Below are 12,491 nucleotides of genomic sequence, written 5' to 3' on the forward strand. Positions count from 1 at the left end.
CAGGGCTGTCCAAACTCGGTCCTGGAGGGCCGGTGTCCTGCAGAGTTTAGCTCCAACTTGCTTCAACACACCTGACTGGAAGTTTCTATGCCTAGTAAGAGCTTGATTAGCTGGTTCAGGTGTGTTTTAATTAGGGTTGGAGCTAAACTCTGCAGGACACGGCCCTCCAGGACCGAGTTTGGACAGCCCTGGACTAAATAAATGTAAGAATTTATATATTATTAGTAATATTTCAAGATGCACACTTCGTGGACTGAAGAAACTTAGATTTACGATTATCCATGCATAGTTTTTTAGAAAGATCACGTTTAAATAAAAATCAGGCTTTTGTTTTGATTAATTTATTTATACAATTTATTTCTACGTTCATGTGTACATCTGTACATTTGCAAAAAAAAAAAAAATGACAGAGATTTGATCATAAAACTAAGCATTTAGATATGATCTATATTTGGCCATATAAATACCAAACTGCACCAAATGAAGGTAAAATTGCTCAAACTGTTTTTTTTTCCCTCCTCAGATATGAGCTCCATATTGGCCTATATAATACTATAAGAGCCACAAAAGCCTGATTCATCAAATATGATACTCAACAAAAACACATGCAAATTCTTTTTTTTTTTTTTTTTTAATAATATATATATAATTTATTTTTTAAAATATAATATTTTGTCTAAAGTTTCAATAAATTGCTCCATTTGTTTAAAAAAAGAATCAAACTGTTATTTCTTGACTTTTGACTATCACTGTATGTCAGGCTTTAAGGGGTTAAAATGTCAAATATAACTTCCTATTTCCTGGCAGGGACACAGGGCAGAAATGTCCAGTTGACAATGAGGTGCTGCTTGAGGAACAGCTCTTCCCTGATAACTTTGCCAAACGAGAGATTCTCTCACTTACTGTCCGATGTCCTAATGTAGGATGCAGTGATAAAATGGAATTGCGCCAACTGGAGGTAAATTTGAAGGTTTGGTATGGTAAATGTATTTTAAATGCTGCATTTAAAAAATTTTTACTTGCAAAAAAAATAAAATAAATAAAGTCAGCCCCGTCAGGCCAGTAGCACCAAAAATATATGGTATGGTAATATATGGTAAAATATGGTAACTTGCAGGCAGCACAAAAAGTGCAGCCTTTTTTTTTTCATTGATCAGCAAGTCTTCAACAAGAACTGCCATACAATCTAATGATGCCAAATGCCTTTTTTTATACAAATTTTCTTAACTTACTTTTTAAAGGGGTCATGAACTGAGAAACCAAAATTCCCTTGATCTTTTGACATTTAAGAGGTCACTGTACTATAAAAACAATCTGTAAGTTTCAGAACTCAAAACTTTCTTGTTAGTCTAAAAACCAAAACGACAACTTTTGGAATGTCCTCTATGATGTAATAGCGTGGATAAGCACCAACTCCGCAGCTTTAGATCAACGCCTGCTTCAACATCACTGCCTGTTTAGCCCCGCCCACTGATTCGTGTTTATGAGAGAGGCAAACACGCAGGTCTATGCAGAAACCAAACAATAAAGATGCTCCGAATACAACAAGACACTGTGCAGTGCCAAGTTGTGGAAAAACAGTGTTTGCGTTGCCTTCCTTCTGATCCCAACGTTAGGAAAGTGTGGATGAACTTTATTTTTAATGACGTTCCAAACCGCGTCAGTAAAAACTCAGTCCTTTGTTCACTTCTTTTTACCGCAGATTCATTTACAAACAAGACACAATTCGCCATGGGATTTTCAGAAAGAGTGAAACTGAAAGACGATGCTGTGCCGACTATATTGGATCCGACAGCAATGTCGCAACACAAGTGTGAGTAACTTTTTTTATTATGGTCAAACATACACAACTCTATCCAATCATAGCAGTGGGCGTTTCCTTCCGAGTCTACAATCTGCCACACCTATTCAAACGGAGCGTTCCGATGAGGGGAGTCAAAACAGGACAGAAAATGATGATGTTTTTTAATGTAAAAAATATTGATAACATTATAAGTGGACCTCAGAGAACAGTACAAAATAAAAACTGAGGCAGTTCATGACCCCTTTAAAATAATAGCAATTTTTCTACAAAGGTCATGTGAGGTTCAAGCAACAGGAGGGTGGGAATATGATGACAGAAGTTTCCTTTTAGTGCAAATGATCTACAGGTAAAATTCAATTGAATTGACCAGAGTGAATGAATGAAGATCCAGACCGCGTCAGAACTTGGTCCTTTGTTTACTTAATTTTACTGCAGATTCGTTTACAAACAAGGCACAGTTCGACGCAGGATCTGTTTTTATTATGTGGTAACTATTGCTTTGCCTCTTCTTACAGATCGTTTGATATGTATTGTGTTATTTATGCGTTTTTGACCTAAATCACAGCAGCGTCCATCTGTGAGGAATGTAACAGTGTGCTGCATGAGACAAACAAGTAATATAGCCAAAACAACCGCATAGCCACTGTTTAGTGTAGATGCATGTTGATTTTATCAGACGATGCCGTGATTATAAATGAGTGACCCCTGGTTAACATGTATTAAAAGGGGTTGTGTTTAGTCACTATTTAATGTGGTGTTTTTTGACTATTCACTCATGACAGTAAAATAGGGCATTTTAAGTCAATATACTGCAGTATTTCCTCTCAATCAGTAGAAAATTAGTGTGGTATTTTTTGACAATATTCACTCATCATGACCGTAAAATAGGGCATTCTAAGTCAATATACTGCAGTATTTTCTCTCTCAATCAGTAGAAATTATGGTTAACACCCGGTCATGCATGAAAAAAAAAATACTGTCATGTACCGTGAACCCGGTATAATTTTGAAAAATACCGTGATATACATTTTTGGTCATACCGCCCAGCACTACTTCCGAGTATACAATCCGTCACGCCTATTCAAACAGAGCTTTCTGATGAGGAGGGTTACAAACAGGACAGAAAATATCTTATTACTTATAAATTGTTTTTATTTTTTATGTAATAATCTTAACATTAAAAGTGGACCTCATAGAACAGTACAAAATAAAAAAAACAGAGGCAGTTCATGACCCCTTTAAGAATATTTGTAGGTTCTTAAATATGGTTAAAAAAATAGAACTTATGGGACCCAAGGTATTTCAACTTAAAATCTTGTTAATTAAAACAGTCCATGGATATGTTATGCATCAGCTCCTCAGAGAGCAAGACCTTTCATAAATGGCATTTCAAACCCATTAGTGTGGAGTCACGAACAGGCTTGCTAAATCACAGTTGTCATGATGGCAACTTGTTTAATTGTGTTGTTACGTTCTCTCTTCCTCAGAAACACTTGTCTCAGTGTAAGTTTGCCACAGTGCAGTGCCCTCAGTGTCTGGAATCTGTTCGTAAGAGCCATCTGGATGAACACAAGAGCGAGCAGTGTTTACAGCGGCTTATGACCTGCCCTGCCTGTGCAGGGAGCTTTGTGTATGCTAACAAACAGGTGAAAACCGTTGTTTCCTGTTCACATACAGGATAGGTTTAGATTTGGTTAAAGTGGTTTTGAAAGATTCTATTATAGTATATCATAATATTTAATTATCGTTTATTTTTATATTTTCAGTTCATTTACTTTCATCATTTTTTTTTTTCACTTGTATTTTGCTTTATTTTTATTTTTGTATTAGTTTTATTATAGTGACTTTTTTAGTTAGTTTTCTTTTTTATTTTATTTCAGCCTTATTTTAGTCAACAAAGAAAATTTGAATAGTTTTAGCTAGCAATAACACTGTCCAATATTAGTGTCTGATACATTTGTTTTCTTTTGTGTAGATTCATGAACAGATTTGTCCTTTCGCCAATACAGTGTGTGAATATTGCGAAATGGAGCTTATTCGGGATCAGGTGTGTCAGATGATTTGTCACTAATATGCACATTACCTGAGGCACAACAGTAATTTATTCTGTTTGATACTTCAAATTATTCATTGTGAAACTATGAAGCTGAATGAATCTGTTCTTACTGGTTTCAGTTGGCATTGCACTGTGACACAGACTGTCTGAAAGCTCCTGTGGCCTGTACTTTCAGCACTTTTGGTTGTCATGTAAAGGTGGGCCATGAGATTCCTGTTATATAACACTCCAAAAACATATGCTTTCCTTTTTATCATTCTGAATAAAGTGCATTCTGGGGACAGTAAGACTTATTTTGTAAGGAATGAATACTTGTGTTCAGCAAGGATGCGTTAAATTGATCAAAAGTGACAGTAAAGACATTTTTTTTTTTTTTTAAGACTTTCAAATGTTAGAAAAAGAAAATGAAGATAGACTTGCACAAACAATTATTAAATATTAAGCATATATATATATATATATATATATATATATATATAATTTTTTTTATATACATTAATATTTTTACTCAGCAAGGATGCATTGATCAAAATACTTTTACATTTTTACACAAACTATTTTAAATCAGATTTTAAATCTTAAATTTTAAGATTTAAAATTTTTAAATCTTTTAAAAAATGATCTTTTTAATTTTAAAATCTTACATTTTAAGATTTTTCTTTACAATTTTAAATATTTTCAAATCTTTTTATTTTTATTTAAAAAGCAACTTTTTATTCTTTAAGAATCCTGAAAAATGTCCATCATGGTTTCCACAAAAACAAACAAACAAACAAACAAAAAAAACAGCACAACTATTTTTAATTGTGATGATAATGTTTCTGAAGGATTATGTAACTGATGAACTGGAGTAATGGCTGCTGAAAATTCAGCTTTGCCATCACAGGAATAAATTATATTTAAAATACACTAGTCAACATTTGAAGTGGATCAAAACCTTTCATCAAAGTTGTCCTAAAACACGTTCATGTCTTAGGACAACTTTTTTTGATCCACTTCAAATGCTGACTACTGCATATTAAAATAGAAAACAGCTATTTTAAATTGTAACAATATAGCTGTTTTTAGTGTTTTTTTTAATTAAATAAATGCAGCCTTGGTGAGCAAAAGAAACTTCCAAAAACAATCTTACCAATCACAAACTTTGTTAAATTGATCAAAAGTGACAGTAAAGACATTTTTTTTTTTTTAAGAATTTCAAATAAAAATGCTGTTCTTTTGAGATTTCTGTTCATCAAAGAATCCTGAAAAAAAATGTATCATAGTTTCCACAAAATATTAAAGCAGTGCAATTGTTTTCAACACTGATAAACTAGAAAAGAGTTATTTTAAATTGTAATAGTATTTTTGATCACATAAATGCAGCCTTGTAGAATATAAGAGACTTGTTTAAAAAATATTTTAAAACCTCTTACTGAATCTCTGAATGGTAGTATATAACACAAATGTCTAACTTTTCTATTTCTTTGGAAATATTACAGATGCCAAGAAATGAACTGGCCCAGCACATGCAGGAATTTACACAGATGCACATGCGTTGCATGGCTGAGTTTCTGCGTAGCCAGACTCTCAATAGCTGCTCAGTGCCCTCATTTGCCACCCACTCTTCGTCAGATGAATGTGGGGCCTCTGCCCGAGCCCCAGATTCTTGCCAGTGTAGACCGGAGCTGATGAACCTGCGTGAGACGGTCTTGGAGCTGGAGGGCCGGCTGGTTCGTCAAGATCAACAGATCCGTGAGCTGTGCATCCACAATGAGACACAGAAAAACCAGGTCACAGAGCTACGCCGAAAGCTGAGCTCACTGGAGGAGGCCACCCGAGAGCTGGAAGCCCAGCAGTATCAAGGCGTCTACGTATGGCGCTTGGAGAACTTCTCACTTCACCTGCGCAACCAAGAAGCCGGTCAGCCCATAGTCCTTCACAGCCCACCTTTCTACACGGGCCGGCCGGGGTACAAACTCTGCCTACGACTGCATCTGCAAACTCCCAGCGCCCCACGCTGTTCCAACTACATCTCACTTTTCGTGCACACTATGCAGGGTGAGTTTGACAGCCAGCTCTCCTGGCCCTTGCAGGGCATGATCCAACTGGCAGTGTTGGACCAGGTCGAGGGGCAGCATCACGTGGAAGTGATGGAGACCAAGCCAGACCTGCAGGCCTTCCAGAGGCCCACTGTCCAGCGCAACCCCAAGGGTTTCGGCTACGTCACTTTCCTGCACCTACAGGCTTTGCGGCAGCATGGGTTTGTGAAAGACGACGTGCTGTTGGTGCGCTGCGAGGTCACACCACGATTCGACGCTAGCCTCAGGAGGGAAGGGGTCCAACCTCGGGGGTCAGAACCTTCACTTTGAGTTCCTACATCGCTCCTGCATTCTTAAGTTCTCATAGACACTTTGCTGAAACGAAAATGTGGCAAAACCTGGACTTTCTTTGACTCTTCATGGTACACCAGGCTTAGTAATGATGGTTTTACAAAGTTGCATAACTCGTATGTCTGTTGTGAAGTGTTTTATATACAAATGTTGTTTCTCAAAAACCTTTTAATCAGTGCAATCAATGGACAAACCTACATATGATTAGCATCAGAAATTCACTGAATGTCCTGTCAACCAAGCTAAAGAGTGTAAAACTATTATTTTAATGGTGCTGCTTGTGCTAAGTGTTAGCTTTCACAAATTCTTTTCATGATACTACATTCAACTGCTAATTTTTGCTGCCTTTTCTGCCTACTCGGCAGTAGGGGAAAAAAATAATTTTTGCTATCTTTTTTTTTTTTCTTCATAAAATATGTACTTAATTTTCATTTATTTGACAAGATCTGACAATTTAAAGCATCATCAGTACAGAGCAGCACTGTTTACTGTGATTATACTAAATGTCGTGCATTGTTCATTTAACAACTTAATGTCTTAAGGTGTGGTTACATTAGCGAAGTTTCGATGAAAAATTGTTAGTGATGCATGAAGTGCAGCTCACAAAGAATTCCCTTTAAAACCAGGCAACTCTCTGTTGGTTAATGGAGTGAATCTGCCTGGGGAAATCTTTCGCCCTCTTACGAAACTCCCAGTCACTTGGATGACAGTCACTCCCAGTTACTGGGTTTTACAAGAAAATTCGCCAAACAACAGTAAATGTGATCACACCTTAATGCAGATGTTTGTCTTGACTGAAAGTTGGCAGCTGCTCTAAATTTCTGAAAGGTGCTGTACGTAACAAGCTTAGCCTATAAACAAGACATTAAATTTTTTTCCCCAAGTCACCTTATAAGTGCTCAATATTGCTAATATGTGTGAATGTTCAACGTGCTTCATTGAAAAACTTTGACAAAGTATGAATACCTTTTTTTTTTTTATCAGATGGACTAATATATGCAAGTTAATCTGATAATTGTATTGACACTGGAAATCTGACAATCGTTTTTTTCATATAATGTTCTTTTTTACATCACAATATACAGTGCTTAGATGTGTTGATATTTGTCTTTATAAATTATTGAGTGTCACATAGTTTCTGTCTTTCTTTCACACTCTTAAGTTCTCACAGATGCTTTCATAACATGGCAGATTTCAGAGGTGTGTTTTAGTCAGATCCATAATTTGGCAGCAGCTTAATGTCAGAATGAGCATTTGTCAGGCTGTGGCGTCGTAGGTTTCCCACTCGCTCGAAGTACATCTCCCCTTCATGTTCTACTACAGGGGACAGCAGAGAGCCTTCAGAGATGTGATGAGTAATCCTTATCTCAGGATGACTCACTGGTGCTCTTGTGGCGCTTTGTTCAGTGCAGCCTACAGGAGTGTGAGAAAGTCACAGATTTGTAGCCAAAGTTAAAGGGGCTGCAACCTTTATGACATCCCCAACCTGTAGAACTTTATTGCATGGAACACAAAAGGGAAACTGAAAGTAAATGAAGACTGGGATTTTTAACCTCCAAGTCATGTGAATTTGGAACAACATGGGGGTGATTGTGTTTTTGGCTGAAATAACATTTTATTTTGTGGTTGGGGAAATGTCAGAATTGTCTGATAATTTTGAGATGGCAACAGAATAACTTTGGGGTTAGATTAAACTATAATGAATCAATGTTGGTTTTCCTACTTGCGTGTCTGCAGTTCCATAAGTAGGGTTTGACCAACGTGGGCAGAATCTCAGTGAAAAACCTATCCCACACCTGGGCCAAAACAAACGGCTGTCTCTCTCCTGAAGGAAAAAGATCATGTTATAATGATGGACACTCACAACGATGGGCACAAACAGCAGATCCACCACATCTTGTGTCTCACCTTCATGCTTCTGAATCTCATCCAAAATGATTGATAGACCTTTGGTCAAAATCTGATTCTGCAAATAATCATATGAAGAAATATTAGCATGGTTTTCTTTTACCAGTGATGCATTTATTTTTACTTGTTTTACCAGAAGAAGAACGCCAGGGGCTCTGACACACTAAAGCACCTGGAAATACTCTGATAAAGAACCCCATATCTGTCCTTAGAAGCCACCTGCATGGGTGATAGCAAATAGCTGCTTAATGTAGTTATTACACATTCATTTAAAATGTGATATTGGAGCTAGTTTAGTTTATACCTGGTATTTTCATTCAAGCAGTACAGTTCATTCGGCTGTAGTTCCTCTCCCCTGAACACCTTAATAACAGCAGCGTAGATACTAAAAAAGAAAGCATTCATATTTTTGAATATTAAAGTCATACTTCAAGGCAACAGAAAAACAAAAACCTTTACTGGAGGAAAAAAAAAGAAAGTGGACATTTCAAAAATTATACTTGTTTGTAAGAGCAGTGCTGGGACCCTGCAGGATGGTGTCAGCGGTGGATGGAGCTGAATGGAGGTCTGTTAGAACATAAGGGTTCAATAAATAAGCCTGTAAAACTTTAGGAGTGAAATGAAGAAATAGAGCTTTCTTTTTAATAGCTCAGGCATGTAGCATAGCCAACTGCAATGTCAGTTCACAGCAACCAGGCCATTTCCAGGTTTTTAGAGCTGTGTGAAAGTAGACAGGTGGATCTGACACATTATCTACTTCCTGTGGTACACCAACTTCCTGTTACTAACTGTCCTGTTCTGTTTACATCTGTTCACTCATTAACCTCAAATCAACTCAACACTTTGTATCTTGTTCTTTTGAAGATCTAGCACACCGACAACATGTCTGAGTGATACAGCAAAATCCTTTCAGAAAACTACAGTACAAAACAAATGCTCAAAAGAAGTCAGAGTTGTGGCCAAAGGATGCAAGGTTCATTGGTGCTGATCTGGGTCATGTCCTGAGCATATATCATACCGATATACACACACCTAATATATATATATAATATATATGCAAACTTTTTATAAATAATAAATAAATAATTCTGCATATGCAATTACAACCAAACACATACAGATTTACACATAGTCTCATGAAACGCTTGAAGAGTTTTTTACTGAACTTTATTCTTTTTTCTCATTCGTTGTTGCAACAAACCATATAAATATTATAAAAATGAGTAAGAAATCATGTATAGTGTTATTGATTTTGCAGCACACACAAATATATTCATCTCAAACATTTGGAACAGAAAGAAAACTTTGTTCCAAGAGCACAAAGTCGTAGTAAAGGAACACAGGAAACGTAATACATACCAAGCCTGTCCATCACAGTGCAGAAATAACTATGATATTAGCAGAGTCCTTTTCAGCTTCCTTACATAATCTAGATCAGGGCTTCAGCGTTAAGAAAAAAAAAACCCTGTGGGTTCGTTCAGAGCGAATGTGTCCTCTTTTAGTTCTGGTAATCTTACTGAAAACAGACTTTGCAAAATCCTTGTTTTCCCTCAAGGCTGATTTTGATGTCCCTTGTGTACATTGGGTAAATTTGCCTAGTCAACTGGTTACTGATTCATTACCTATGGGAACGGTATTGGTTATTCTTGCTAATGAATAATCAGTGTTTTTCTGTGTGAAACTGAAGTGTGCACTGTGAAAGATGATAGGAATATGTATACACTACTGTTCAGGTGTTTGGGGGCAGCATATATATATATATATATATATATATATATAATTTTTTTTATATACATTAATATTTTTACTCAGCAAGGATGCATTGATCAAAATACTTTTACATTTTTACACAAACTATTTTAAATCAGATTTTAAATCTTAAATTTTAAGATTTAAAATTTTTAAATCTTTTAAAAAATGATCTTTTTAATTTTAAAATCTTACATTTTAAGATTTTTCTTTACAATTTTAAATATTTTCAAATCTTTTTATTTTTATTTAAAAAGCAACTTTTTATTCTTTAAGAATCCTGAAAAATGTCCATCATGGTTTCCACAAAAACAAACAAACAAACAAACAAAAAAAACAGCACAACTATTTTTAATTGTGATGATAATGTTTCTGAAGGATTATGTAACTGATGAACTGGAGTAATGGCTGCTGAAAATTCAGCTTTGCCATCACAGGAATAAATTATATTTAAAATACACTAGTCAACATTTGAAGTGGATCAAAACCTTTCATCAAAGTTGTCCTAAAACACGTTCATGTCTTAGGACAACTTTTTTTGATCCACTTCAAATGCTGACTACTGCATATTAAAATAGAAAACAGCTATTTTAAATTGTAACAATATAGCTGTTTTTAGTGTTTTTTTTAATTAAATAAATGCAGCCTTGGTGAGCAAAAGAAACTTCCAAAAACAATCTTACCAATCACAAACTTTTGAATGGTAGTGTACATATATTTATTAATTGTAAAAGCCTATTGAAATGAGGAAGTAAAGGACTTTGTAGCATTCATACAATGCCTTACAATGCAATTCAATTGACAAAGTTCATTTTACTGATAACGTCTGGCCAGGTTGTGATAGAAGAATATTAATGTTCTTTTTGCCCTTCTAACTACAAAATAACAATAATAACACAATTTCAAAGTGCATTAAATTATAAAATGAGTAAAAATTGATATTTTTATTGTATAGAAAATTTGTATAATGATAATTATAATTTAGTGCTATTTAGCTGCAAAAATATAATGCACAAAGAAATAACTCTGCATAGTGTGTCTCTCGTTTTGCGGCCTGGAGTCTCAATTACAATAACCTATACCAAACTACTATTATTCTATTTCCAGCTAAATAAAACAAATGCATAATAACGTGGCCAGATCACTGATCAATGTAAGGCAGTTTCTTGTCGACACCATATCCTGAATGGCTGCTGTCGCTTGGCTTCCTGTGGATGTGGATTTCTGGAGCTGGCAATGGACCCTGCAAAACACAGATAGGGTAGTGTTACCTTAGGAGGACCAAACCTCTGAGACAATGGAAAGAAGACACTGAGTAAGAGAGAGAACAAATGAGGCACAGAGATAAAGTCAGAAGAAGAGACAATACAAGGGAGACCAACATAATAGTAAAGAAAGCCTCACATGGGGCTTTAGGTGCGTCTCTGTCACACTTCAGAGTACTTTTGTGGAAACACTCTGCAATCCAAGACAACACCTCTCCACAATACCTCACCTACAGATGAAGTTTCACTTTCAGTAAAGCCATGAACTTAAATGACACATCTCAACACATTCAGTCAGCAGCTACTCCTTCACCTCACCTCAGTCTCCACTGTTGCCATGTGCTTTTCTTGCTCCTTAAAACCCCCAACCATCCTCAGCAAACTCTGTACCCTATGAAGTGTTACACGCAAAAAAAAAAGTAGATTAAAATGGTTATACATACACTCATTCAGCATAGATTTGCTGAAGCCACCTGTAAATCTCAATATAAGAAAATGGGTTAATAACACATCTGAGTGTAACTCACTTAGAGGAGGTGTATCGGAGTCTCTCTGCACTGCTCTCCCTGTGCTCATGCTCCAGTTTAGCCAGGTAGTTCTCCTTCTGCACCGTCTCCCATGTCATCAGCTTCTGGTCCAGCCCAGCCGATAGTTCCCTCTCTAACCATGACAAGAAAAGAGGAACAAACGTTTAACCACAGTTTCTTTAAATATTTTCTTTGCTTTTTTTCTGACGTGTTCCATCATGTCATGTGTTCCTTTCTTGGTCATTTTCGATATTTCTTGTAACTTGCCTCTAAAAGAAAGTTACAAAATGGGTAGGCCTATTCATTATGAATTATCAGAATAATCTGTACAGGAAGCACACACACACAGCTTGAAGATCTACTTACCCAGCAGATCCTGCTTGGTTTCTGTAGTTTTGATGAGGCTGAGGAGAGCTTGAGAGATGTGGCTGATGATGATGAAGGGTGGAGCCAATTCCGGGCGGCTGTGGTATTCAACAATCAGGTTATAACGCTGAAACTTCCAGAAGATGTCTGCATTCTCCTGCACCACCTGGAAGGTGTAGCTGTGGAGAGAGTTTCATGGCATTTATAGTAGAAAAAATGAACAAATAAATAAACATATTCAGTGGTGGCCAAAAAGAACACCTGACAGATCTGAAAATATTGACCTTTTTTGCCTCCAATACATGATTTCATTTCATAATGTTCATGAAACATGCAGATGGTTGCTCTGAGCATCACAAATATCAGATGAAGTGAGTCGTACTGTTTTTATCCACTTTTAACTTTAATATTTGGTATGTCCACCTTTTGCAGCAATTACAGCAG

General features: G+C 36.2%; 3 protein-coding genes across 4 annotated transcripts in view; 1 reads left to right on the top strand and 2 right to left on the bottom strand.

Annotated features, from left to right (window-relative positions):
• The window catches only part of LOC107696643 (TNF receptor-associated factor 6-like), a 10,503-nt gene extending 3,175 nt beyond the window's left edge, over window positions 1-7,328 (top strand). For both annotated transcript variants that reach the window (XM_016497092.1, XM_016497093.1), the window contains exons 3-7: window positions 808-958; window positions 3,292-3,450; window positions 3,780-3,851; window positions 3,980-4,057; window positions 5,342-7,328. In XM_016497092.1, coding sequence (XP_016352578.1) covers window positions 808-958; window positions 3,292-3,450; window positions 3,780-3,851; window positions 3,980-4,057; window positions 5,342-6,211 — 1,330 coding nt within the window. In that variant the 3' untranslated portion in view covers window positions 6,212-7,328. The remainder of the gene's footprint in view (window positions 1-807; window positions 959-3,291; window positions 3,451-3,779; window positions 3,852-3,979; window positions 4,058-5,341) is intronic.
• Window positions 7,329-7,413: 85 nt separating this feature from the next.
• LOC107696644 (proline-rich protein 5-like) lies at window positions 7,414-9,806 on the bottom strand. The gene is made up of 7 exons (XM_016497094.1): window positions 9,500-9,806; window positions 8,641-8,707; window positions 8,445-8,525; window positions 8,323-8,359; window positions 8,141-8,210; window positions 7,956-8,057; window positions 7,414-7,645 (listed from the first exon to the last, which is right to left on the bottom strand). Exons 1-7 carry the CDS (start codon window positions 9,510-9,512, stop codon window positions 7,440-7,442), a joined length of 576 nt encoding a protein of 191 aa, XP_016352580.1. The 5' UTR covers window positions 9,513-9,806; the 3' UTR covers window positions 7,414-7,439.
• A 1,094-nt stretch (window positions 9,807-10,900) lies between these two features.
• LOC107696645 (transient receptor potential cation channel subfamily M member 5-like) overlaps window positions 10,901-12,491 on the bottom strand; it is a 22,009-nt gene continuing 20,418 nt past the window's right edge. The window contains 6 exon segments of the mRNA XM_016497095.1: window positions 10,901-11,079; window positions 11,081-11,132; window positions 11,294-11,384; window positions 11,473-11,545; window positions 11,682-11,814; window positions 12,048-12,226. Of these exon segments, the coding sequence (XP_016352581.1) occupies window positions 11,031-11,079; window positions 11,081-11,132; window positions 11,294-11,384; window positions 11,473-11,545; window positions 11,682-11,814; window positions 12,048-12,226 (577 nt within the window). The 3' untranslated portion in view covers window positions 10,901-11,030.

The sequence above is a fragment of the Sinocyclocheilus anshuiensis genome, unplaced genomic scaffold (assembly GCF_001515605.1).
Source record: "Sinocyclocheilus anshuiensis isolate Anshui unplaced genomic scaffold, SAMN03320099.WGS_v1.1 scaffold502, whole genome shotgun sequence".
In the NCBI taxonomy this organism is placed as follows: Eukaryota; Metazoa; Chordata; class Actinopteri; order Cypriniformes; family Cyprinidae; genus Sinocyclocheilus; species Sinocyclocheilus anshuiensis.